This window comes from Cyprinus carpio, chromosome A13 (assembly GCF_018340385.1).
Source record: "Cyprinus carpio isolate SPL01 chromosome A13, ASM1834038v1, whole genome shotgun sequence".
In the NCBI taxonomy this organism is placed as follows: domain Eukaryota; kingdom Metazoa; phylum Chordata; class Actinopteri; order Cypriniformes; family Cyprinidae; genus Cyprinus; species Cyprinus carpio.
The window spans coordinates 9575499-9602441 of record NC_056584.1 but is presented as its reverse complement, the minus strand read 5'-3'; the positions used below and the strand labels follow the sequence as shown (position 1 = coordinate 9602441).

The window sequence follows — 26943 nt, the reverse complement described above, 5'->3', positions numbered from 1 at the left end:
AAGAGCTGGATTGGGAAAAATGTCCTTTTTGTAAAACTTTGGTGTTCATCATACATATGAAACTGAAAACTCATGGAATTGATTCATTCCTAATATCAGAGTGTTTCAGATAATATATATATATTTAAGTTTGGGGTCATTAAGATTTGTTTTTGAAAGAAGTCTCTTATGCTCTCATAGCTACAATTATTTGATCAGTAATGCAGTAAAAGTAGCAATGTGAAATATTTCAATTTAAAATAACTTTTTTCATTTTGATATATTTAAAAATTTCATTTATGTAATTTATTAATGTAATGTCTCAGCTCATGTGATGTTTCAACATCATTACTCCAGTCTTCAGTGTCATGTGATCCATCAGAAATCATTCTTATGTTATTTCTTATTAATGTTGAATGTTATGATGCTGAATTTTTTTTTTTTTTTTTTTTTTTTTTTTTTTGTTGAGGAAACTGTGATACATTTTTCAGGATTCTTTGATGAACAGAAAGTTCAATAGAATGACATTTATTGGAAATAGAATTCAGTAACGTTATAAATGTCTTTACTGTCATTTATGATCAATTTATTGCATCCTTGCTGTATGAAAATATTAATTTCCTTAAAGAAAAAAAAAACGTGTGACTGGTAGTATGGAAAATGAACTGGGTTGCCCAGGAAGTGTGAAACCCACAGATCTACTGTTGTAGTATTCTGTTCTAAGTTGAGTATTATGTAGGATCTTAACATTAATTTTTTTTTAAACCAATGCAAAAATCATGAATCCGGATATTCAGCTCAGGCACTGTTTCACATTTCTTCTGAACTGTCCAATTTCCATGTGTAATTGAAAGAAATGTCCTAATACTGGTACATAGTTGGTTTTCAGGCAGAACATAATGAATATGAATGAATTTTAGCATTTTTTCCCCTCACATTATCCTGCAGCACTAACACCTCTGAATTAAGACAGCTGAGGAAACAGAGCAGCTTTCTGTAAAATCATTTATTAGTTTTATTATAATATCATCATCACATTATGAGTGTAGAAACCAGCTACAATCTCAGTCTTGGAGGCATTCTTAGAAATCTCTGTTAGCTGTAAAAAAAACATTCAAATATTGAACAGCAGAGCAGGGATAAGCTGTGTAATCACATTGGGTTAAACACAGTTGAAAAATGGAAAACCTGTAGCTTAAAATCCTTCACCGGACTCGACTGGCTTCGGGGAAGTGTTGTCTCTCATCTCATTTTCAAAGATATGTTGTTAAAAAGTAGAAATGTGTTTTTAGGAATGTAGAGGAAGCTGTTCTGTCAGTTTACAGTCCAGAATCTCAATGTCTCTCAATCTGCAGCAGACCAGCACATTATTTTATAAATGAGCTGCTCACTTCCGTTTAATTTTGTTAAGACGCTGCTGTTCTCGACGGCGGTTGAGAATCTTGGTGCTGGCGCGGAGTTTGCGCATTCGCATGGCTCGGATCCGTACCTGATTGTCCCGGGGGATTTTCCCACCACTGGCCAGGATCTGTTTAAGACGATCCTGTGAGGTCTTGGTGAGGGTGAAGTCACAGATGGTCGCGTGGGGCTCTGACCCTACAGAGCAGTGGCGGATCCGTGGGAAATATCCTTCTGCCCACACCGTTATCTTGTACTCACCTGGATTCAACAAACGCCAGTAATCGCCATCTACAGCTGCAAGCGTGTGAAAGAAAGGAAACATTATTATTTTCAGTATTAACAACATAATTGAATTGCTGTAATGCAGTTTATTTGCCATAGTGATTTCTAGAGGGATAACGGAGTTAACTAAACCATAAAAATCTAAATAGTTAAAAATCGAACACGAAATATTAACAGAAACTATAATATATCAATGATACTAAAATAACGCTGAGGTATACCAGATCTTATGTCATGGCCCAGGCCGTCCACCTTAATGACAGCATTTGCAATGCCAGCTCTAGTGTCCTTGTCCCTGATGACGCCCTTTAACCCTCTGTGCACCTGCAGAAGCCAGAGAGAGAGATGAAAATGGAAATGGGTTCCAGCAGGATCATGTTCTGTACAGTACAGAGGAAAAGTGAACTGACCTGCTCCATGTACAGCAGGAGAGACTCTTTATTGTTCTCCCACTCGATAGGAAGCTCACTGGCATGTGGGAACTTATCACAGGACAATTCTACAGTTATTTCGAAACAATTCGTGTGGAGGTAACTAAAGTCATTCATACCTATAAAGCAAAAATAAAATATATGAAACAGAATATAAGACATTAAAATTCATCAAGTACATAAAGCCTTTCATATAAGATGCGTGATTGCCAAATAAAAATAAAATGTAGAAGGAATTATCAGTGTATTAATTCAAAAATAAAATGCAAATAGATATTAATTCTTGGTTAAAAGTGTACCAAACAAATAAAACACACACACAGTTTGGCAAAAGAATGAAGAAATTGGCAACAGGATAAATAAAAGTATTTGTGCATTAAAAATTATTTATCAATTTATTATTTAATATCATGTTAACAGTTTTTTTAAAATAATTTTTAATACATAATTAATACATTGATAATTTTATATATATATATATAATATATATATATATAGATATATATATATATATATATATATATATATATATTTTTTAGATGGCACTGTTCAGCATGGAGCAACTAATATCTAGTTATCTACACTCTACATACTCGTGAATATGTTTTACAAGACTTTCATTGTAGACATTTATATTTGAATATGTCTGTGTCATCTCTTTTAGGAAGTCCCCGGTTGCAGCTGAATGAAGTTGTATGAACTGATGAAGTTACACACTAAATGCATACGTGTTTGATGTTTACTCACTCCCTGGTACAGTGTGCCAGTCCGCTCCATTGATGATGTTGTTGTGCTGCAGGAAGTCTTCAGAGTGACAGATCCTCCTCTCAGGGTTTGCCATCACCAGATTGGTGGATGCATAGACGGTGGCCAGCCAACGGAAGAAATCATTGTCTGCGGTGGGCGTGTCCTGGCGAGGGATCCAATCACGTGTACAGTCGAAAGGGTAAGTGACCACCAGCTCTCCCCCATGCAGATTAGCACTCAGTACAAACGGGATGTCCTGCATCCAGCTGATTACAGCACGCGTCTCTGGGGCAACTAAACATGAAAAAAAAAAAAAAAAAAAAAATATATAATATATATATATATATATATATATATATATATATATATATATATATATATATATATATATATATATATATATATATATATATATATATGGGTTATTAAAAACTTATTTTACGTAAGCTAGTTGCCAGTTGTTTAGTTTACCAAATGTGCTAAAATAACTAAAACTAAATGAAAATTATATAAGGAAAATATTATTTAAACATTATTATTATTATTATTATTATTATTATTGCTGGTATAACACGGATATTATTGTTAACTAAAACCATAAAAAATCTGTTTACTATTCTGAATTCTGACAACTATGCAAAACAGCTCTGTATACTCTACAAAAACAAAACTATACAAAAGTAACTGCTATCTCAGGATTTGGTTTAGGGTCCAGTCTAGTCTAGGATCTTGGTCTGGGTCTAGTTTCAGTGTGAGTCTGGCTCCTGTAGCCCCTCCCCCAAGCGCAAAAGTGAAACATTGCCTATAATAATCTCATAATCCACAGAAAAGAATTCTATGTTTGTGTTCTGTTATTACGTTTCTTCATATTTGAGTTTGCATCTATCATATTTTGAATCTGTTTTCTGCTCTTTCACTGCTGTGTGGTTTTCCATCTGAGGCCCTGGCACAGGGAGCTTCAGCTGACAGGAAGTGCTCACATTCTTCAGATCTACTTGACCCTGATTCCCCTGTGCACAATGTGTCCTCATCTGTACAGCAAAGACTAAAAAACTATTGAAAAGTTTAATGAATGCAACACTTAAGTCTGACTTTCACCGTTCATCCAAATAAAACAAACAATATTAGGGAACATAAAAACCTTTGAAAGAGCTCAAAGCTCTGCTGTTTTCATAGTTAATATTCCTTTGCTTATCTAAAAAATGAACAATTCTGACTCTTCTGACAAACAATATAAGCTCTTTTTGAAAAATAATGAGACAATTTGACCCAAAGTTTATAAGTACACATACTGTATTATAAGGAAGTGCAAGTATGGAAGCTTGTTTCTGCCATGGGATAAAAAATTAAAAGTTAATTGCAACTTTTTATCTCACAATTCTTTTTTTTTCTCACAATTGTGAGTTTATATCTTGCACTTGGACTTTTATATCTTGCATCTTGGACTTTTTTCTCAGAATTGTGAGATAAAAAGTCACAGTTTTTTAAAGCGGAAAAGGGCTTCCATAGCCAAGCATGGATGACAGTTCTTACGTACTAATGCTTCGGTTGAGGTGTAGTACTCTGGCATGGGAATGTAATGGTTGCTCACTCTCCTCTTGTTTATGGCCAACTCCTGAGCATCCCACATGATGTTGTTGAGGTCAGGGAAGTTATGGTTCATGTCAATGCCTTCAAAACTGTAGCGTCCCAGAGCCCAGCCAGAGAGTTCTGAACCCTGTTGAAACAAACAGATGCACAAACACAAACACTGGTGTACAAAGCAGTGATCACACCATAGTTAGTTCTGTGGGATTGTAAATAGAATGTATAATCTTAATTATTTGTAATGATAATAAAAACGTCCACCTAAACTTCTACATTCAAGTCAATGTTTTCCTTACATCAGTGTTTCGTCTTAGCTTACCTTCTCATAGGCTGTTTCATATCCGTCTGGGTTCATAGATGGCAACAGGTGGATGCGTGTGTCCTTCACCAGCTGTATGACACGCTGATTGCCTCGGTTATATTCACGACAGATGTACTGCATAAGATTTAGCAAAAGCTCCCGGCCTAAAACTTCATTCCCATGCATCCCAGCAACATAGCGAAACTCCGGCTCACCTATATGCAAACAGTGTTCATTTAAAATCATGCATTCACGACAATTCTATTTTCATTACACACTTAATTGAATTTTTAGGCCTAAATTTGAATTGCACTTAATTTATCCATTTAGATGACATAGTTTCAACATAAACAAACTAATAACCTTAATGTGACGCATATTTATCAATCATACATGAATGTAACAGGTAAGATTTCTGTAATAGTACTAATTTGAATATTGCTTGTTCTACATCTATTTGTTTCAATTATACATTTTTAACTATTTGAATATTGCTTGTTCTACATCTATCCATATTTTAATTTTAACAAAATCAACACACAAGCAACATACATTTTTTTTTTTTTTATAAAATTGTAACTAGTTAATAATAAAGTATGCTATAAGGGCATTTTTTGACGCCAGCAAATTTACCTGTTTAATTTATGTATAACCAACAAATATGCATCACATTAGGTTTATTAGTTTGTGTATGTTAAAACTGTAATCCAACTTTATGGATTTTTTTTAAATGTAATTTAAACACACAAAACTTAAATTTATGGCTAAATATCTATTTGAGTGTGTGACATATTTCTGAGTTAAACAGCAGTCAGAAAAAAATCAGATTGGACTAGAATGTTTATCGATAGTATCATGGAAAATTTTGATTGGATTATTTTCTTCCCTCACAGAGAGATTAGAGCAGTCAAAACTGCTACATTATGCTTTTGGTGAGTCCCCAACAGTCTCTGATTAATGGAGGAATGTTTATTCTGGCCAAATCAGTGATGAAAAGCAGATGTGTGACAACAACATGTTACATAAAGATATGATGAATAAGCAAAAATTTGCCTAAAAGCAAAGAAAACATCTACTATCTGTGTTAAAGGACAAGTAGGACATGAAAAATGAATTATCTGGAAAAACATCATTGGAACACCAGATTATGTGTGTGGTCCGTTAGATTAAGGGATCTGAATAACTGCTTAGCTCCAGGGTCTTAAAGTGAACACTTACCAAGCTCATGTTTTCCTGGGTTATCGGATATTTCCATAACATAAAGCTTCAGTCCAGTGTAGCTCCTCCCAATAGTGTAGATCCGTGTGATATTTGGACACTTGTCATTCACAGACTTCATTAACTAGAGGGAGAGTGACGTGTGTCAGTTCACTTACATTAATAAACAGGATGAATATGAAGGTCTAAAATCACTCCAACCTTCCTCATCTCATTGTAATTATGGTGTCTGAAGTCGAGATCATCTGAGGATCCGCTCTCAGTCTCAGAAAAATGTGGGCTGTCAGGATCTAAACATATAGACAGGTTTTGTCAAACTGCACTTTTAACGGATTGCTAATTTAAAACATGAAAACTGATCATATAACTGTCTATGTTGTAAGATCTACATTGGAGGTCGACTGACTTGTTGAGGTTTTTGAATCTAAGGTCTTGTAAATAAAAAAAGTTAAAAAATACACTGCCGTTAAAGAGTTTCTGGTCAATAAGATTGTTTTTGGAAAGAAATGAATACTTTTATTCAGCAAGGATGCATTAAATTGATTAAAAGTGACAGTAAAGACATTTATAGTGTCAGAAAAGATTTCTATTTCAAATAAATGCTGTTTTCAACATTGTTAATAATAATAAATGTCTCTTGAGCAGCAAATCAGCATATTAGAGTGATTTCTGAAGGATCGTTTGATACTAAAGACTGGAGTAATGATGCTTAAAATTCAGCTTTTAAAATACATCAAAAATATTTCACAATATAACCTTTTTAATCACATTAATACAGCCTTAAATTATGGTGAGCATAAGAGATTTCTTTCAAAAACATAAAAAAATCTTATTGACCTAGTAGTGTATGCATGAAAATAGTCTAATGTATTCATATTCAAAATGCTGTTTCAAAAAATGGCAAAAAAAAGTTTCCAAATGTCATGGTCTTGACCCAAATATTTCAAAGTACAGTAGTGTCATGTTGAACCTGGCACTGGGCAGCCCAGCACTTCAGCGCGGAGGCAAATGGTGCCATTGCTAAACCAGGTCTGTGGGTTAATGCGAATGTATTGTGCCACTGAGGGCTCAGGAAACAGAGCCAGAACCGGCGTCTCCAAATCTTCATTCCCGATAAACACCTGCATAGAGATTCTCAAATTAGGAGAGACAATATAGTACACAAATAAATCAGAATAACTGTAAAGCATGTAGGAAAACTTTACTTTATAAATAATAGGCTCGAAAGTTTATATGCTTCTCTACTTTTATAAACTCCTAAGTCATGTTTTATCCTCACGGGAAGCTCCATAGTGCAGAGCTGACAAAAGTAGGTTAACGTTACTTATAAAACATAAACTCACTGCCTCCTCTGATCCATTCATGCAGGGCTGCCAGACCGAGGAGTCATTACTGAACTGCACCTTATATGTGCGGACCCAGTTCAAGCTACACACACAAATAAAGACAAACACACTTTTGGCAAGACAAATATAATGAAAATGCATATATCCTGTAAAAGCTGACCCTAGTGAAAATAAAAAGTACACTTTAGCATACTTTGTACAGAAGTACTTATTAGTAGAGTACTTATTATAGAAATAATATACTTTAAAAGAATATACTTAAGTGCAAACTGAATATACAGTAATGTTTTTCGGACCCTTAACTGCACGTTATTAACAATTAAATGAAAACATATCAAAGCTTACTTACATTCTTATTAAATGAAATTAGCTGAATAGTAATTACACATTTATATGAAGTTGCAATTTAGTATATTTAATATATATTAACGTTATAAAATATATCACACTATAATTAAAATTATAACCAAGTGCTTTACATGTGCTTTACTATGTGTACAGCTTTAAAACAAGGCAAAATATTATTAAAACATACTTTGAAGAAAAACATTTAACTCATCATTATTACAAAGTGCACTATTTAAAAGCGTACTTAAGTGTGTTAAGAAACATAGTCATAAAAAATGTTGTCTCTTTAAGTACATTTAAGTGGCCTTTACTTCATTAATATCATATTATCTGCAAGTAAATTTTTTTTAAATATACTTTTACATTTTTGAGTACACTAGAAGTGTACAATAAATACAATTAAGTGCACAATTGTTTTTCACGATAGGATGCTAACACCAAACTCTAACTGTAAAAGTTACAAAGCTATAGTAAAAAAAGTTACAAAGTTAATGTATAATATGTGATGTTTACAGTGTAACTGTGGCAAATGTGATGGTTAGTATAAGAAAGGACATATCAAGTGCAATTCAGTATGCAAACATTATAATGACATCATGATGGTTAGCACACCGACAGATAAAATGATCTACAAACGTTTGAATGAAGCGAGTCTGTGTTAAATGGTTGGAGCTGATTAGGAGCAGAAAAAGAATAATTAGAGTAACTTCAGTAGAGTACAACTGCCTTGCAAGAATTCTGATAAAAATGTGTGTGTGAATAATGACAGTGATGATGGTAAAGCTCAAAGACACACACTGACCTCCAGATAGAGTTTCTGCCCTGGAGGATGACTCCAGTAAAGAGTGTTGGTCTGAGAGCATTCAGCTGCAACCACTGTTCCTGATCCTCCACCCCAGCACACCACGCTCCATCATACTCATCATCATCTTCCAGACCAGACTACAAAAAAACACACGTATGCAAATTCACAACATGCTACATCAAATCTACCTTCAAAATCTTCTTAAACAAACACACAGTGGGCTGACCTGTATGTTAAGGCGTCCTCTGTGAGGACCAAGCCCCACGCTCAAATACGATGAAGACTCCAACTGATCATCAGAGACTTTCAGAGACTCCAAACCCAATGGTGGACAATCTGATAGATTGAGATTGAGACCAACAAATGTAAAACTGATGAACAGTTACTTAATAAGCCACAGCGGAGCCTGAGAATGTTTAGAAGGAGGATAACATTGAATCTATGAATCACATGGCAGTTCACTTTTAAAAATAAAGGCTCTAGACGGTTTTAACAGCAGATTCCACAAAGAACCTTTCCATGAACATTACTTAAAAGAACCATTTCTTTTAATGTAAACAACATTTTAATAATCTAAAGAAACTTTTTCCACTATAAATAACCTTTTGTGCATTTGAAAGTTTCCATGGATGTTTCCAAAGGTTGATGCCCAAAAATAATATTTATTTTTCAAAGTGCAGGGAACCATTTTTCTCTCTCTCCAATGGGTTTCATGTGGTGCTCTTTTGAAACTCCTCCAAGAAGTAAACATCTTCTTCTTGTGGGAATGCAGGAATGCTGAGCCAACAAATATCCCTCTGATTCATCGTTATTGCTTAAAACAAAGGCTGGTGAATCAGCATCATTTATGTTGCTTAATCGTTCATGTATTCCCACAAATTCTTGACCTAATTTCCCCTAAAGTGCATATTTTAAACAAATGTGATCAGAAAAAAAAAAAAAAAAAAAAAACTTTTGCGACACAAAAAGTAAAAAGTTATGCATTGTACATAATAACTAGCATTAAGTGAAAAAGTATGTGCTGCATAAATTCTAATACTAATATATACTGAACAGACACTAGTGACTAGACTAGTCAAATATTAGACAACTTAACTCCAGTTTACCCAAAATTAGTGACTTTCTGTGTGGCTTTCTTTCTTCTGTGGAACACAAAAGAAGATGTTTTGAAGAATGCTGGTAACTAAACTGTTTTGATGACTACCAACTTCCATTGTGCAATTAAAAAAATAAAAATAAAAAGGTAAAACAGACATACATTTCACTGAAGTATCACTTATAATAGATCTGTTTTTTTTAATGCATGTTATAACTGCGTGCCATACAGGACATTTAAAGAAAATTGTTCTGAATTTACTTCCCTCAACTCTTGACTGATCATGAACTCGCCTGGTTTTGCTCCATGGGTCTCTTTGTTCATCTGTTCTCCATCTTCACTGGCATTCCTCTGCGCCTGAGTGTGGTCTTCATCGGGTTTTGCTGTGTCCAGACTTTCAGTAACATTCCCAACCAGATTTATTACTGACTTGAAATCATTAGATTCAGATTTGGTAATATTATTATTGACTGTCTGGTTTTCAAATGAAAGACAGGCATGTGCCATGCAAAGTATTATTGCAGCACAAACGTGTACTCTTTGCATAAGCATTTCCCTTCTCCTATAACCTATATTCGTGTCCAGTAAGCCTCCAAGCAGAATTTAAAAGTCAGATATTGGAAGAACGCCCCGTAACATAATCCCAGACCGCCGCCACTACCGTATATTGTAGAATAGACGCCGTGCGGACTGTGACTGTGTTTCAAGACAAACCTATAAAGTCTGCTGTATCATATTTGACACATCAATTTCTAAGACCTCTAATCCCTTGATTAACATTAAGAAAAGAAAATAAAAATAATAACTATGTTAGGCTATGTTATTTACTTATTTGTTTGTTTATATGTTTACGTAGGCCTATCTATTTAGAAAAATCACGTCACGATTTAGCCCATGTCCTAATTTCAGTCATCAAACTGCATCGCATTGATATGTTGACCCACACAATTAAAACTAAAGTGCTTTGATTAGAAAACTAAGCATTTAAATATTATCATATAGCTATGATTTTTGGGACATGAGTGACACTGACAAATGATAAATATGCAAAAGTCTGACCCTGTTATAAAGGTCTCAGTAGGCCTATCAGAAATTCGTCTTAATAACTGGTCATATAGGCAAAGTAACAGCACTAAATTTAATATTTTTGCATTTTGAATCTCTGAATAAAACGGATTTGCTGACGCTATCGTACAAAACAGTTTCACCAGCTGTTAAAACGCAATGTAATGTATTTTAAATAAAATGACTTTTGACAATTAACACACTGTCAAACTGTAAAGCGTACGTACAGTGCACAAATAAGTTAGAAAAAAATACTGTAATTCACCAAAGGTTTTTTTTTTTCATGTTCCAAAGTTTGTAGTATATCTAGTGGCCAGACTGACTTACTACAGGTTAAATTTTGCCAATATCTCCATTACTCAACATACAACACATAAATATTCTTAAAAAATACTTACTGTAATGTACTAAAAGTATTTTTTTTTTTTTTTGTACAAAAATTACAAGGCTTACTTCAATGTGATTTTGCCAATATCTCACTTACTGTATGTACAATACACAAATGTTTTTAGAAATAAAATAACTACAGTAATTCACCAAAATATTGTTTTAATCAAAAGACTTTGCCAATACCTCCCTTCATATATGTGCAGTATACAATTATTTAAAGTCCCCAATAGGGATGTTTCATGTTCCAAAGGTTGTAGTATAAGATGCTTGTGTAGCTTACTGTACACACACAATAAAGGAGGTATTGACAAAATGTCACCTGCTGTAAGTCAGTCTTGTAACTAGAAGTGTACTACAACATTTGGGACATGAACAAATCCTGTTGGGGACTTACAGTACAGTACTTTTTATTAAGAAAATCCGTGTACTGTATGTACAGTATATTTCACCTGTATTAATAAATAAATACATGAATAAATAAATAATTAAAAAGTTTCTAGTGGTATTCTTGGAACATTGTAAGAATTTAAATCAGTCTAGTTTACTCGTATGTTTTTGTTTTGTTTTGTTTTGTTTTCTGCTGTCTCCACTGTTTTTTGATTTTGGCGCCCAAACTAAACGCCTCTAGTGGCCGTTTCCGGGAACTACATCACTCGCCCCTCCCACCTACAGATGGCGGCTCTCCACAAACACAACAGCACTTTCATCATGGAGCGTATCAAATAAATGTCTACAATGGCGGGTACGCATCGCATATCATTTTGTTGGAGGGATTATATTACATTTGACTCTTTTTCAGAACTAGACGGACGCGTATAGGGTAAAGTCTCCGCCATTCACGCGGGTTGATAGCTAGTAAATTGTGTTCTATTGTTGTGTACGTTAACTGTTAACGTTACTTGCAAAATTGACTATGTAAAGTTATTAATAACATTTAGTCAGAATTGATCAAGTAAACACTCTTTTGTGAAGTAAATGTTTTGATTTGAGGAGTTGTTTTCAGTTGCCTGTGTTGTTTCATTTGCCTCGTGCACTAAGAGCATCTTATGCTAGCCATCCTCTTTCTGTGTGATCGAGTGTTTATGGTTTTGTCATAAAGCTCCAAGTACGTCGGCTAAAACAAGCTAAGCTAGTTCGATGTCTTGAACTGTTGCCAGTAGTTTTGTTTCTCAAGACTAACGTTAGCATACTAAGTTAGCTGTTGTGTTCCCGCCCATACACATTTCAGTAACAAAGTACAAACAGTGAAGGTTAGCACAAATGGGAGAGTGCTGGAAGTAGGTGTTTCCCCCTTTCCCCAATTTCCCTTTCCAAGACCAACGGCTAACGTTTTCTCCATTGTTTTTCTTTTTTTACAGACACACGCCCACCTGATAGAAACCTGGAAGCGTGTAGCACAGGTCTGTTGAATGTCATCTATTACTGTGATCTTGTCAGATATAAGCACTGTAATATGTGGTGTGTATTGTAATTGCACAGACTTCACAAAACAGGATTTGGTTGTCTAAACAAATGCTAGTTTTGCATGCACACGTGTGAGTTCACTTGTTTTAACGCTTGATAAATGCGTCTCACTTTGTACAGATCACTCTGAAGACTTTTAAAGACACCTATCTGTGTTTCGTCAGTATAAAATGTCAAGTTTCCTCAAGCAGCACATCACCTCTATGGGTGAGATATGTGGTATATACTGTAGAGGGATGCTTGGTGTGTTGTTCTGCTTGTAAGCTTACTGCGCGGTATGGCACAATGGTAATATTAGATACATTGGCTTGCAGATTTTTCTCCCCTTATCTTCTAGACTGGAATGCATCGCACGACTCTGAAAATTGCAACAGCTTAACAATCATACGACTGAAAATTGAAAACAGTTTGTGTTCTAAAATCATACCAAAATAACAAACATGCTTGATCCTCAGATTGGATGGAATAATAGTCTGAAGCTACAAATCGGACTCTGCACCCATCATACACTGTGATTTTCTCGGACTGCCCCAAATCTGCAGACTGGCTCTGACTTTCTGCAGCTGTCTACGACTCCACCAGACTGCAAATCAGGGCAAAAATCTGTACATAAGTCGTCTAGTACATTCCAGCCAAGTAATGTCAGTGCTCTTTGCATGTCAGTCTGATTTGTGCCCGCTTGCAATCTTAATAAACATGCACTAATATATAAAACAGGTTTGGGAGGGGATTCAGCTGCTATAATGATATGAAAAGGTTTCTTTTGCACTTCTTGTCTGAATGCCTGACAGTGTGTTTTCTTTATTTTTAGTGAAAGAATTAATTCCACTTGGCGCTCCACGACGTGACAGTGTAGATGCCACACCACATCCTGGGTCCGGTAGTCTGTGTCTTGAACCTTCTGAGAAGACTCCAAAACTCTTGAGCTCACTGCCTAAATGCATCCCGTCCACTAAAAACCCTGAGCTGGAGCAGAGGGACAAGCCCACTTCAGCTGCACTCAAAGCCTCCAATAAGAGACCACATCAGGATAGTATTCTGGATTGCAAAGTTGTTATGAGAAAGCTACAACCAAATAATGGCAACATTAACTCCAGAAAGGATGGCTCTCTCAATTCCACAGTTAAAAAGGACACTCTGCGGAGCACCACTTCTTACAACAGAGAGAGAGAAATTTCTTTTGCTCTCAGTAAGGAGCTGAATGAAAACTTGAGGGTAAATGCAACTATTATTTTTTTCTTAATGCTTTTCTATCAGTATTCTAATGCAGGGATCCCCAAACCTTTTAGTCAGCCAAATTGAATTAGGTCCTTTGACAAATTGGTTAAGTTTTATTCAAAGCAATAGCAAGATATAACCATTGAAATACTTTAGAGCTGAGCGTAAAAAGAAAACAATTAAATGCAAAAATTGCCATAACTTATAATATTTAAGTAATTTCTACGACTTTACATCCTGAAGAACCCAATAATTCATTAAATCATAAAATTAAACCTTAAAGTGAATAATTGCTGCACCTCCTGAGATTTTAAGTTAATATTTTAAGAATTTAACAACGCATGTCGATTAATGGTCACATGACATGCAGGTAAACAAACAAAATATTTCATATGAATAGTCTTTTATTTTGATTGTTTTATTTTGAAATTATTTATTTTGCATTTTTATGATTTATATAATTAATTAGCTTTTCATCAACTCATGAATCGCCTGCAGTTCCCTCAGTATGGGAAACCCTGCATTACTGAATACTCATACTTTACATTGGCTTATGTGGTCACTGTTTATTCTGGTGATTAAATCCAGGGCTTTGATAATCATGGAAAATATAATGGAATTATAAAATGGGGTTTTCCAGGAAAATCTTAAAAGTCATGACAAATTTCTTTTGCATTTAATTTTTTTTTCTCTTTATGCTAAGTTCTACAATGTTTCGTTGGTTATATCTTGCTATTGTATATAATAAAACTTTTCATTGTGATGTCTAAAATTGTTCTTTTAAGATTGTTCTTTTCTGTGAATCAATCAAACGGGTTCTCAATCTGAATGACTCATTAATGCATCTGCCATAATCAAAGATTATTTTTTTTTTTTTTTAATACTGGAAAGGCCAAAGTACTAGAAATTAATTTCTCCAAAAAAGTGGGAACGCTGTCAATTAGATTTAGTTACTACAGTCATGATTGTTATAGCTTGTGGTTGGTGTCTGCTTATTTGATACTAGCTTCATGACCGTTAATCCACTGATGTTCTCTGTTCAGGTCGGAGGAGGTTTGTTTCAGTCAGATGCTGTGAAAGGCCAGAGACATTCTCTTCCTCATACATCCCATTCCGGGCGTAACCCTGAGAGCAGTAGTTCCTGCTTATTCCAGCATAAACCGAAAGCATCAATTAACACAGGGGAACGATTCATCCACCATCCTGATCAGAAAAAAGATAGACTGGAGAATAGAGACCACAAAACCTCTCACTGTAGCAACATGTCCTCACAGAAGGTACAGTTCAAGCTCTACATTTTTGTTCAATAATTTTATGATGTGCCACCTTTTTTAAGTGACTGTGCATGTTAAAGGGATACTTCACCCAAAAATGAAAATTCTGTCATCATTTACTCACCCTCATATCGTTCCAAACCTGTATGAGTTGCTTTCTTATGTTGAACATAAAAGAAGATATTTTGAAGATTGCTGGTAATCAAACAGTTGGTGGTTGCCATTGACTTTCATAGTATTTTTTTTCCTACTATGGAAGTCAATGGCAACCACCAACAAGGTGAGTAAATGATGACAGAATTTTCATTTTTGGATGAACTATCCCTTTAAACAGGTTTTCATCTATTTTCATTGATTGTGTTACAGGAATTAAGCACCCCTCACCACAAGACTAGTCCAGGTATGGATTATTACACTTTGTTTTATTACTGATCTTGCCCAGTTTCTTTATTTTATAACTTATGAAACTAAGCTGTTTCTCTTTCTATATCAAATACTACTTTTTACCAACAGAGGGCAGGATGTCCCTATCTGCAAAGAGAAAAAGAGAGGGTAGTACAGACAGTGAGAAGGAAATTAAACGGCCGTGTGTTGATTTCCAACCCACCTCACCTTTAAAGTTCGTCAGGCGTGCTTTTGTGAAGTCCAGCAATGAGTCTGTGATAACTATAAAGGAGAAAGAGTCTCCTAAACCGCTTCCTGTCGCACCAAACAGCAGCAACAAACCGAGACCTCCTCCTTCCCTCGCTAGGCAGCTCTTTGAACCATGTAAAAACTCAAATACAGGGAGCGACAAACCTCACTCATTTCAACTCTGTAAATCACCCACGACTGCAGAGCCTAAAGACGCTATGGTGGCACGAGCCAACAAAAATCCCAAAGCTCCACCAAGCCAGCCGCATTTGCGCAAAGTCTCTCCAAAGTCAAGCACAACGTTCGACAGCATCGAGACTCTCTTTACTCCAGACTGCTGCTTGCCATTGCCCAAAACTCATAACAAAAAAACAAATGCTGAGAGAGAAACTTGTACAGTCTCCAGACACACAAGCCCCACTTCTGACCATAAGGAGAGTGTTAAAATTCACTTGTCCCCTCATCATCCTGATCTAAGATCACCAAGCTTTGCAGAACAAGCCAATTCATGTAAGATGGAATCGGATGAAAGAACGCAGTTGAAAGTGGAGCAGTCACGCAGCCCCAAGGCTATCATGCCTGCCCCAGCTGTTTTAGTGAAAGAAGAATCAAGAGAACAGAACTGCTTCCCCCAGTGGAAAGATCCCTTAGATATTGAGCTGGGAGACGACTCTGGCGATGAGCTGAGAGAACACTGCAATATCAGCCTCAGCAGCAGCAGCAGTGGTCATGAAGATGATCCGCTGCCATCTCTGGAGAAACTGATGAGTCGGAGAGACCATGTGCCGGTTACTCCCGAAAAAGATGCTTTCTCAGAGCCCAACACACCGATCTCAAAAGCAGCAGTAAGTTTAAGGATGTTCAGAAAACATGTCATGACCTCATGTGTCATTAATCACTCTTTGACATGCCTGATTTTCACAAACTCCTGTTTCTTTTCTTTTTTTTTAATTAATCTGTATTAGCCCGAGGCAGCGAAAACCAAAGCCATTAGTTATAGAAATACACTGGAGCAGATGCTGCAAGAGAAGGAACAATATCAGAGGTTGGTCTGAAAACCTGATTTGTTTTTTTCCCCCCAACTTCCTTCCCAGCATGTCTCATTTTGTGCTTGGCAGCCCTGGGTTTGTTGTAGTGCTTTGGGATATCAATGACTGAGAGGTCAAAATCTCAATGTTGACAGCTTTTATCAGTGGTGCTTACTTAGGCAAGCAAAGTAATTAATGTGAATCGAGTAATTGAATCTAACTTTTCATAAGAGTCAAGATTGCTTTATATTATAACCAGGTTTAATTCAGATATTTTAATCTGTATGTAAATATATATAAACACTGATAAACACACATACATTGAGCAAATCAAATATGGTAAACAGAATGTCAACTGTACTTTTGAAGCATCTGTTTACTATATTTGATCTTCATTTGAGTTTTGAAGATAACAACATGAGGACGTGATGAGTCAGTGATGACAGTTTTCAGTTTTGAGTGAGCTATTCCTTTGAATCAGCCTTTACATTGCTTACATTTAGCATTGTGCACTTTTTGAAAGTATTAGCTCTGTGGACTACAGACATGAATGAGAACTCAAATTATGTGACTTGCTGAGGAGAGGTCTGCTGTTACTTGTGATTTTAAGTTTGATACCGTAGACACTAAAATCGCCATACATAAGGACCATACTATAGATACTTAGGTGGAATCTTGACTGAAAAATGAGTGTTATTATTGACATACTATTTTGCTAATTAATGTTGTTCAGTTGCTTTGACACAATCTGTGTTGTTAAAAGCGCTATATAAATAAAAGTGACTTGACTTGACATGACAGTAAGCAACTGGCTGGACACACTAGAACAGTGGTTCTCAACTTTTTGGACTCCAAGGCCCTTATGTGTCCGAGACAATATTTGAAGACCAATATTTGGAGCCCTGGTTTAGAACTGCTGCCCTAAAACCACTAGTAATGTGCTGAAAAACCACCAGCTACAATTCTTGTTTGTTTCAGAAAATGTGAAAGTGTAGTCCTGATTTACCCATGGCGTATTAATACCAGGCATTCTGGCTGACAGTAACACTTTGGGTGTGTAAAATTGACAGATTGTTGTTTATTCAGACTGTCAGTTTCACAGACCTGTGTTTATGCTTTGGCAGAATTTGTTGAGACAGAGCATGCTTCATTTAGCCTGCAGTCTCACCCTGATAAATGTCTAATAATGACTTGACACACTTAGTTTTTCATTTGACTTCACAGGTCAAAAGAGTTGGAGAGACAGTTACTTGAGTCATGTAAAGAGGATCTGCTGAATTCATATGAGGATGAGAACAGTGAAAGTAAAGAGGAAGACATCTCACTTGAGCAAAGGTATTTTGTCCATACTGTAAATAGCTGGTTACATTCACATGATTTTTTTTTAATCAATCTTTAGTTATTAAGTAATCTTTAGACTGTCTGCACCAATTCAAACTACATTGAAGCCTTTTGATGTTTTAAAGTAGATTAATGCAGTCAGTTTAAATAAAATAGTTTGGAGTTCGAATGAATGTGGATGAATATAGTTTGAATATTTATGCTACTTCGTATTATGTAGAATATTGTCAGCCTCTTGAAAATGTATCATTAATCTGAAAACTTTGTTTAATTTTTAGGGAATTTTTGCAACGGTTCTCGGTTGCCTCGTGTGCCATCAGGGACATCCACCCAGGAGAGGAAGTATTCTTACCTGCTAGGTTTGGTCGACTCTTCAACCACCAGACGCTGGACCTGAGGAAGATTAGTGTGACTCCACATAACAAATCACAACAAATCCTCCTTCAGTAAGACTGCCAGCACTCATCATTTCAGTTTTCTGTAGCTTTTAGTTTCTACTTAAGATAAAAGGTGTTTAAATATTGTCAAGTGTCAAAATGTGCTCATTTTTTAAATGTGAAAAATGAACAAATACCTGTCTGTTGACACCTTAAACCCAATATCAAATGTAGTATCACAGTGAGTTCACTTCTCAAACAATGAGTAATAAAGGAGATGCAACAATGATTAGTTCATTTAAAATTAGGCTTGGTGATTTTTTTTGTTAATAGTATTTTTGTTTTCTTCCTCAATAGGGCCCGTACTGAGCATGTGCTGTCTCTGATCAGTGCTGGCTTGTTGAGGAAAGCCTACTTTTCTTTCCCTTGTCAGCCTGAGGTTACACTCTGGCTTTTCCAGGTAAAACCCACTTTCCTCATATTTTCTGTCCTACAAAACACTGTGTGCTTAGTCAGTAAAACATGAATGTACTATACAGTGGGCCAAAACATATGGACAATTAATTTACACTTAAAAATATATGAATAATGCTACGCGGTCTGATACTTTGTTATGTAATGCAATGCTCTTTTTGGGGCCACTGTATGCTTAGTCTCATGTTGTGTAATTTTTTTTTTTAATCTTTTTATCAGTTTTCATGAGTTGTATTAGATAATATATGTATTTTTAGCATTACTTTTGCATTGTTATATGGTTGAATTGAAGTTTTAGGTTCGGTGTTCCTATGATATTTATTTGACTCGTGTCATTTTGTTCATGCCATCTTATATTCTCTCATGGAAGTCTGTATACCCTTGGGACATTTACGTTTAAACCTGTCAAAACTTAGACATTACAGTTGGGTTACTTTCCTGAGAGCTTATGCTTTTAGTACCCCAACATGCATACAACTTTGCAGACTCAACTCATATGTAGAGCTCGACCACTATGGTTTTTTTGCGTCTGATACCGATATTAGGGAGTGAAAAAAAAAAAAGGCCGATATCAATATCGGCCGATATTCTTTGTGTATATTATAGTACAATACTAGTCAAAAGTTTGGACACTTTCCCATTCGTGTGTCCAAACATTTTACTGGTACTATATATACAGAATACAGTATATACATAAACAGAATATATATATACATAAACACATTTTTTGCAATGATAACTCAAATGTGGTGATCAAACACTATAATGAAATGACAGAGATATGTAATGGAGGCAGGGATTTAACAATTTAACAATAAACTTTATTATCCAAAATGAGTCTGACATCAGTGCACTGAACAATAAAGTTGAAGTTTATTCAACTTTAATTCAATTTAGTTCCATTTAACTATATTCCGTTTAAGTTTATTTCACTTCGGAACATTCAGGGATTTGCGCTACTGTCACACACCGACGAAACTTACTAGAGAAGTGTGACATAGTATACCGCTGTAAATAAATACAATTTAAATTCACGTCTCACACACTTTAATGTCCTTTGAATGTAATGTTTACATTCTCTTAGAACTGGAATCATGGCGGAATTTCATGTCAAGTCCACTTCGCAGGGCAATTACGGTCGAATAAGACAACGCTTGAATGTTGCTGCCTGAACAAGAGACCTCCTTAACTGAAGTGATAGTGCTGGTGTCACTATCTCACGAACGTGCCGGTGGATCTCTACCAAATTTGGGGGATCCCTTCAGCTCGAGGAGCCCTCTCAAACGCCGCCCTTCGCGGACCACGAATTTAACCACCCATAACTCCCGAACCCCGGGGACTATAGATGCGGGGGTGGTGTCATTCGAAAGAGGGCCTCTAGACGTACACTCGATTTGAGTTGAAGAGATCCCCTGAATTTGGGTGCAGATTTGCCACGCCGTTACAGAGGTATAGCCGTTCAAAGTTTCAGTGGTTTTCCATAGACTTAAGCTTTAAAGCGTTTCATCCAGGTGCCAGTAGCAAACAATGGAGCACGCTTTGCTGGACAAAGGCCTACATATTCTCATAAAATCATATTTTATCTGCTTTATATGTTCTGTAAAAAAAATTCATATCGGCGGCATATTCTCTGATACTGATATATCGGCGACAGGCTTATATCGGCTGATAACATCGGCAAAACGATATATCGGATGGGCTCTACTCATATGGTCCTTTAGCCAAAATGATTCAATATAATTTTAATAATTAATTACAACTGGCACTTTAACACAGTGCACAATTATCTGCCTGAAATTTAAGTACAGCTAATAACTCTAATGCTTTTTCAGATGATGTCAGTTCACCCAAACCCCATTATTTCCTCACACATCATGCAGTCCTTGCAGACCATTGCTCTGTCTGCTGCTCAACACATAGGTATGCTTGAAAGACCTCATAATGGCCAAGTATGCTGTTCCCATACAACGGATAAAGCACTAAAATTGACTGTTGTGTTACAGTTGAACACCAGAGCCAAAGTTATAAAGTGTGGGTTCCTTCTGTACGGGATATCACCCTGGTTTTCCTGAACATGGGGGCGTCATTTATCAGTCTGTTCCCTTTGGAGGCTCTGCAACCCCCTTTTACTGAGGGAGACCTTTTGTGAGTTTTTACCTTTCAGTCTGCACTGCAGCCTTATACTTCTGTACTAGTCATATGTCTTTGTCTTTCAGCTTGTCTTTTCAGCTTCATAAAAATGCTACGTTGGTATTTTAATGCATATGTATGTGTTGGCAGAGAGAGCTTTCAGCCGGAAGAAACCAGCCAAGACCGAGTGATATCTGACATGAAAGACAATGCCATTTTACCAGTACATAATTTGGAGAGTGTTCTCAACGTAAGCGGAATATTTTAACAATGAGTTTATGTATTGAGTAGTAGGTGATTTTAAATGTTTAGCGATAATTTAGCTTTAAATGCAATAGTAAGTGTCAATCTAATTTGTGCTTGTATTTTTATTATTATTATTTTTTTATTTGTTCAGTACCTCTCTCTGTGTACTGCATTGTGTCCGAGAGCATACACTGATGAGGAGCTGCTCTTGCTTCTGGCGGTGGTGTGTAGAATTGGACTGGAGACTCATTTTCAGCTGCTACCAACTGGACACTTTAGCCTCCTGCTCCAGAATCTGCTCAAAAACATCACACACTGGGATGTACAGGTCAGAAAGAGGGTGTTCAATATTCATATTACCCAAAAATAAACATTCTGTCATCATTACTCACCCTCACTCCATTCCAAACAATTATCATTTTGGAGCCCAAAATTCAGTTATCATATAATGAAACTGAAAATAATTTGTATTTTTAGGTGGACTACCCGTTAAGCATCAGTTTATAATTTCCTCACATTTAATACCACTTTCTCTTTTTTCCTGTGTAGATATCTAAAGCTTGTCAGACCCTGACTGATTTGTCAGAAGATCATCACAACCTCAGGAGACTCGTTTATCTTCTTACACATATAAATTCTTTATGCAATTATTCATCTGCTATTGTGTGTGTATATATATATATATATATATATATATATATATATATATACAGGCAATTAAAACGACACCTGAGTGTGTCTACCATCTCAAAAACATTCATATACACTTTTAAATGCTTTCTGCAATTATTCATCTGCTATTTCTTCAACAGGCAATTAAAACGACACCTGAGTGTGTCTATCATCTCAAAGCTTTTGAATCACACCTGCACTTATAAACCCTCAGGGACAGAGTTTAAGGTGAGAATAATCCATTGAATATTAACGGCTTTTCAATGTTTAGACAGTTCAGCTCTATAGATGCTTTATGGTTTGTGATGAGTGCAATTATGCAGGTGTATCATTCCACTCACTACACTTGGCTGGCCAAGCTTTTGTCAAACCACTTTCATTTTTGAAGATATGCACTGTGTGAAGATAAAAATTAATCTTTGTTCTATCACTATTTTTCCAGCTATCTGAGCTGAAACCTTTCTTACCTCAAATGCGTCCCTCGTCCCTACTGAAAGGCCTCAGGTCTGCAAGGAGAGCAGAAGATTGTGATGCCAATCTAGACCAACAAGTAAGCAGAAAGTCGTCTGAGGGCTGAGAGCTATTGGATCATTACTTTTTTAATATCCAAAAGTGATAAAGTGAAGCCACTTAAAGTTTAATAAGCTGATAAATGATCTTCTTTCATACAGGCATATTACCTCTGCTATAGCCTTTTGACTTTGACAAATGAAGCCTCCAATTTTGAGTTTTTACCCTCAGCTCAGAGAGTAAGTGTCCAATTTCTGTTTTTATATTATTGTATAGTAAAGGAAGAAAATTTGATTACATTCCAGGAAGTTATAGTCCAATTCCAAAACAGTTCTCAATGTATCTTAATTTTCATTGTTATGCTGTTTTTATGTTTGGTCTGACGTATGCTTTTTCATCCAGTAGAGTTATTAATGATGGACTTAGAAATCAAATTTTTGTAGATCGATCCAGAAGAATTGAGATGGTCTGTGAATAGATTTTACAGTGCAGTTATAAAGAAGCATTGAATCATTGAGTCACAGAAAGACCATCAGTGGACACAGCTCCACTCTGTCTTCTGGTACCACTCATACCCTCAAGGACCAATTATGAACTTAACTAATTTTACTGTCTAAAGAGAAAGCAGTACTTGTGTGAATTGAAGTGAGGGATGATTTTACTGACTAGAAGCGTGATGTTTTGGAGGAGGGAGGGGGTGGTTGGTTCAATATACATCTTCTTTAGTATTGTTCATTACATCTTGAATAAGATCAGTGTCATTCATTTTCAGATTTCTGACAATAATCATTGCTGTATATGTCAATTTTTTTTCTCTGGAATGGCTTAAATAGATGATTGATTTATATTATTTTATTTTATTTAATTTATTTTAAATGAGGAACCATAATTTCAGGTGCTAGTTAGATTTAAAATGTTTAAATGTAAATTATAATCAAATTGTTAAATAATATTAAGGTTGTTTTTCACTAAAAGGACTCCAGGAATAAAGATATATAATAGTAGATTTTGTTTATAAAAATGCACTAATATAATTTAGTAAGGTATGATCATTATGGCAAAATAAACCCAACAAGACTTCTCAGGTCTTGCATCATCCCGAAGGGGCTATTTCGCGATAATGATTGTCCATTATCTCACTTATTACACAACTGCTTACCCAAAAAATTATAGTATAAAAAAAGTGACTATAGAGTGACATGATTAATCAGAATTTAATATTCTGGAGATCTCTGTAATAACCTGAAAATTTCAGTTTACAATTCTGAATTATGACACAAACAAATCTTTCAATCATTTTTTTTAATCAAACTTACCAATTCCTCATGTGGTGTTTGCTGCTTTAACTCCCAAGTGCACAACAAAAGCTTACTGCGATGGGTCTAATTTACTCCCTCAATATTGTATGAATAAAATAAGGCACATCTGACTGTGCCTTAGTCTTTGTTTTGTCGTTATTGATCTATATCACAATTGTCTTACTTAATTAGACTAATATGAGCCCTTTTTCACTTCCAGAGTGATCTGCGGAGTCTTTCTTCTCAGCTGGAGAAGCATATTAAGTGTGACATAAGGGAGAGCGAGAAAATGCTGTATAGGAGCAAGGTGAAGAGCAGCTTCATTCTGTTCTCTGAGATCCCCTCATTCTGCTGATATCAAAGGGATCCAGGTTTTTATTGGCAGTGTGTTTGTCTTTTCTTCTGTAGGTGAAAGACTTTGTGGCAAGGATATACACCAAGTGGCAGGTGCTTCTCACACGAACGAGGCCTCAGGAGGTAATGTGAATGAATACAGTCGACTGAAGAATACAAGAATACTCTCAACTGTTGCCGATAAAAGCTGTTGTTAATTTTGGCTGGCTGTGAAGGCCACATTTTGTTTCCAAGTGTTTTTGGAATTTAAGCAGCCTGAGTCATTCATGCTACATTCATAACCAAAGTATCTGCAACTAAAAGGAAAGCATTGTGACTCTCACGGGTAGAGTCAGCGTGAAGAATTAGTGGTATCAAAGAATTTGAAAAAAAATAAATTGACCTATTAGTTTTCCCAGACCTGATGAGTATATTTTTATGTAACACAAAATGAAAAACCGTTCTGAGCGATTTCTTCTTAGCATCTTGTTGAGAAGTTTTTGAAGAAATTCCTGTGACTCTTTCTCTCATGATAGCTTTGTTTTATGTAACACAAAATGAAAAACCGTTCTGAGCGAAATCTACTCAGCAAAACTTAAAAAAACCGTTCTGAGCGATTTCTTCTTAGCATCTTGTTGATTTTTTGCTACATCTCTCATGAACATAAACTAGAGCTAATGTCAAGCTATTCAGTGAAACTGAATTGTATGACATCAAAAGATGTTTTGCAAAAGACGCAAATGCAACAGTGAAGTGCCTTGTGTGTGTGATACTTGCTTCGCAGTGCTTTTTAAAAGTGCAAGTTCAACTAAAAAAAAAAAAACTTCTATTGATCTTTCCTTTTTCATTCAATACCTTGCGTCGCCCTTTTTAAATGCAAAAATGCATTCTGGATGAATGCCTCCTTGAAATATAGTTTTCATGTTTACTGTTTTTACCATACTGTAAATTGCATGGAAAAAGCAGCCAAATGTGGTTCTACCAGAGTTCTCCTTTTGTGTTCCAATAAAGAGTCACACTTTAGTTTAGGGACCAATTCTCACAATTAACTAGTTTCTTACTAGCATGCATATTACTAGCAGATTGGCTGTTTATTAGTACTTATAGAGTTCATATTAATGCCTTATTCTGCATGACCGTATTTTAGGTCCCATAATCCTACCCTACACCTAAACTTAACAACTACCTTACTATTAATAAGCAGCAAAATAGGAGTTTATTGAGGCAAAAGTTGTAGTTAATAGAGAGAATTGGTCCTCAGACTAAAGTGTGACCCATGAAAGAAAGTAAGTCATATGGGTTTGAAACATGAGGGTTGAGAGAATTTTCATTACTGGATGAACTGTTCTTCAGTAGGTCTCTTGTGTAATTCACAGGGAAAGCTGTATGATTACTGGAAGCCCCCACCAGAGGATGAGGTGTCCAGCAGTCCTCAGGGCCAGTCCTGCATTAAATCACAAGACACTTTAGAGAGTGCAGAAGAAACTCTGACCACAGAGTGGAGCAGTACAGAATCAGATGTAGATGCTGAGAGTGAAGAGGAAGAAGAGAACATGCCGAAAGAGTGTGAGGAACCTCAACCTCTGGAGAGGGAAGTGAAGATCGAACGAGATGAAGAAGATTGTGTGGAAGACATCAGTGATGAAGAGGAGAAAAATGATGAGCCAAAGCAACAGCTGATGGAGCTAGAGGATGATAGAAAGTTTGAACCAATATCTGATGAAGAGCCCTTTGAAAGTCACCAAGACTCAGAGTGTGAGGAACCTCAGCTTCTGGAGAGGGAGGTGAATATCGAACGAGATGATGAAGATTGTGTAGAGGACATCAGTGATGAAGAGGAGGAAAATGATGAGCCAAAGCAACAGCTGACGGAGCTAGAGGACGATAGAAAGTTTGAACTAATATCTGAAGAAGAGCTGTTTGAAAGTCACGAAGACTCAGAGTGTGAGGATGATGATGATCTCATGAACAGAGAGGAGGAGCTTCTAAAAGATGAAGAGTCTCATGAAGAAAATAGAAAGCACGTACCTGTAGAAGAAAACACAGAGGTGTTAGAGGAGCTTGAGGACCTGTTAAAGAGCTAAGATGAAAAAGGACAAGGAAGGGATTTTCGGGAGGGATGGATTTTGAGAAGTCTGAGAAAGCATAGAAACATTCTCAGGTCATTTCAAAATAATTTTAGACCGCACCTTTATTGCCATCCATGCATATGCATTATGTGGGGGTTTGTGCATTCATTAATGTTTATAGAGTCTTTCAGTTACATATGTCATGCCTATAGTTGTTTACAAATTGTTTATAATATATATTCTGTGTGTGTGTTCTGCATTTACCAGGTGTCCTTAATTTGTTTTTATTCTTCTTTTTTAAGATACAAGATGTCTAATTGAATGTTTGGCCTCTGTTTCTCTGAAAATGAGACCATTAACATATTTTTATGTACATGCATTTCATTAATGAAAACTTGTAATATCAATATAGTTAATGTGCACACTGGTAGTTTTCAGGATCAACTCTTTATGCTGCTGTCGAATCTATTCTGATTATTTTTTTTACTTGCTCCAAAAATCTGGAGCATCTTCATCCAGAAACTATTACTTTTAACAGCAAAAGCAAGGGCTTAAATAATAGTATACATTTTTCTGTTGGTTCCAAGGATGTTTAAGCATCTTGGCTTGAGTACAGAGTGAATATAGTGTATTTGTATCATTTTGGTGTTAGCAATCCTGTCTTCCTCAAAAAAGGCTAAATTTAGAGTGATATTTGTCATAAGAATGGTTTAAAAACTGATTTCTGCATTTCTTAAAAAGAGAGAAAACCCTTTGGTTATTTTTATGAAAATAAATACTTGTTCCGATAAACAGGTCTGTGTGTGTTTCCACTCACTCCAGACTAGCCTGGTCTTACAAGTGTTTACATCATAATCTTGCACTATTCATCTCTTCCAAA

General features: G+C 35.9%; 2 protein-coding genes across 3 annotated transcripts; one reads left to right on the top strand and one right to left on the bottom strand.

Annotated features, from left to right (window-relative positions):
• Nucleotides 1–966: 966 nt before the first annotated feature.
• Nucleotides 967–10159, bottom strand: cpxm1a (carboxypeptidase X (M14 family), member 1a). Of its 2 annotated transcripts, none has more exons than XM_042768674.1 (13): nt 9835–10159; nt 8672–8781; nt 8443–8582; nt 7290–7374; nt 6917–7067; nt 6148–6236; nt 5947–6070; nt 4747–4943; nt 4376–4557; nt 2841–3133; nt 2073–2212; nt 1884–1986; nt 967–1674 (listed from the first exon to the last, which is right to left on the bottom strand). In XM_042768674.1, the coding sequence occupies exons 1-13, from the start codon at nt 10091–10093 to the stop codon at nt 1367–1369; spliced, it is 2181 nt and encodes a 726-aa protein (XP_042624608.1). In that variant the 5' UTR covers nt 10094–10159; the 3' UTR covers nt 967–1366. The 2 variants fall into 2 exon arrangements, with proteins under 2 accessions (XP_042624608.1, XP_042624607.1); XM_042768673.1 differs by having other exon boundaries at nt 2841–3138; nt 4381–4557; nt 9835–10158.
• A 1465-nt stretch (nt 10160–11624) lies between these two features.
• Nucleotides 11625–26854, top strand: slf2 (SMC5-SMC6 complex localization factor 2). Its single transcript, XM_042768672.1, has 21 exons — nt 11625–11738; nt 12355–12396; nt 13272–13675; nt 14722–14955; nt 15319–15352; nt 15466–16430; nt 16551–16630; nt 17838–17948; nt 18233–18400; nt 18689–18791; nt 20638–20725; nt 20809–20950; nt 21086–21185; nt 21333–21509; nt 21731–21846; nt 21994–22081; nt 22296–22403; nt 22525–22602; nt 23882–23968; nt 24070–24138; nt 25371–26854. The coding sequence occupies exons 1-21, from the start codon at nt 11723–11725 to the stop codon at nt 26076–26078; spliced, it is 3918 nt and encodes a 1305-aa protein (XP_042624606.1). The 5' UTR covers nt 11625–11722; the 3' UTR covers nt 26079–26854.
• Nucleotides 26855–26943: the final 89 nt, after the last annotated feature.

What these genes read in the sequence shown, in the direction of transcription:
- cpxm1a (XM_042768674.1), bottom strand. Translation starts at nt 10,093, where the DNA reads ATGCTTATGCAAAGAGTACACGTTTGTGCTGCAATAATACTTTGCATG. An exon ending in GGCAGAAACTCTATCTGGAG is followed by an intron (nt 7,375 to 8,442) that starts GTCAGTGTGTGT and finishes TTGTGTGTGTAG; the next exon opens with CTTGAACTGGGTCCGCACAT. An exon ending in TGAATGGATCAGAGGAGGCA is followed by an intron (nt 7,068 to 7,289) that starts GTGAGTTTATGT and finishes ATCTCTATGCAG; the next exon opens with GTGTTTATCGGGAATGAAGA.
- slf2 (XM_042768672.1), top strand. An exon ending in TTTACTGAGGGAGACCTTTT is followed by an intron (nt 20,951 to 21,085) that starts GTGAGTTTTTAC and finishes ATGTGTTGGCAG; the next exon opens with AGAGAGCTTTCAGCCGGAAG. An exon ending in CACGAACGAGGCCTCAGGAG is followed by an intron (nt 24,139 to 25,370) that starts GTAATGTGAATG and finishes TGTAATTCACAG; the next exon opens with GGAAAGCTGTATGATTACTG.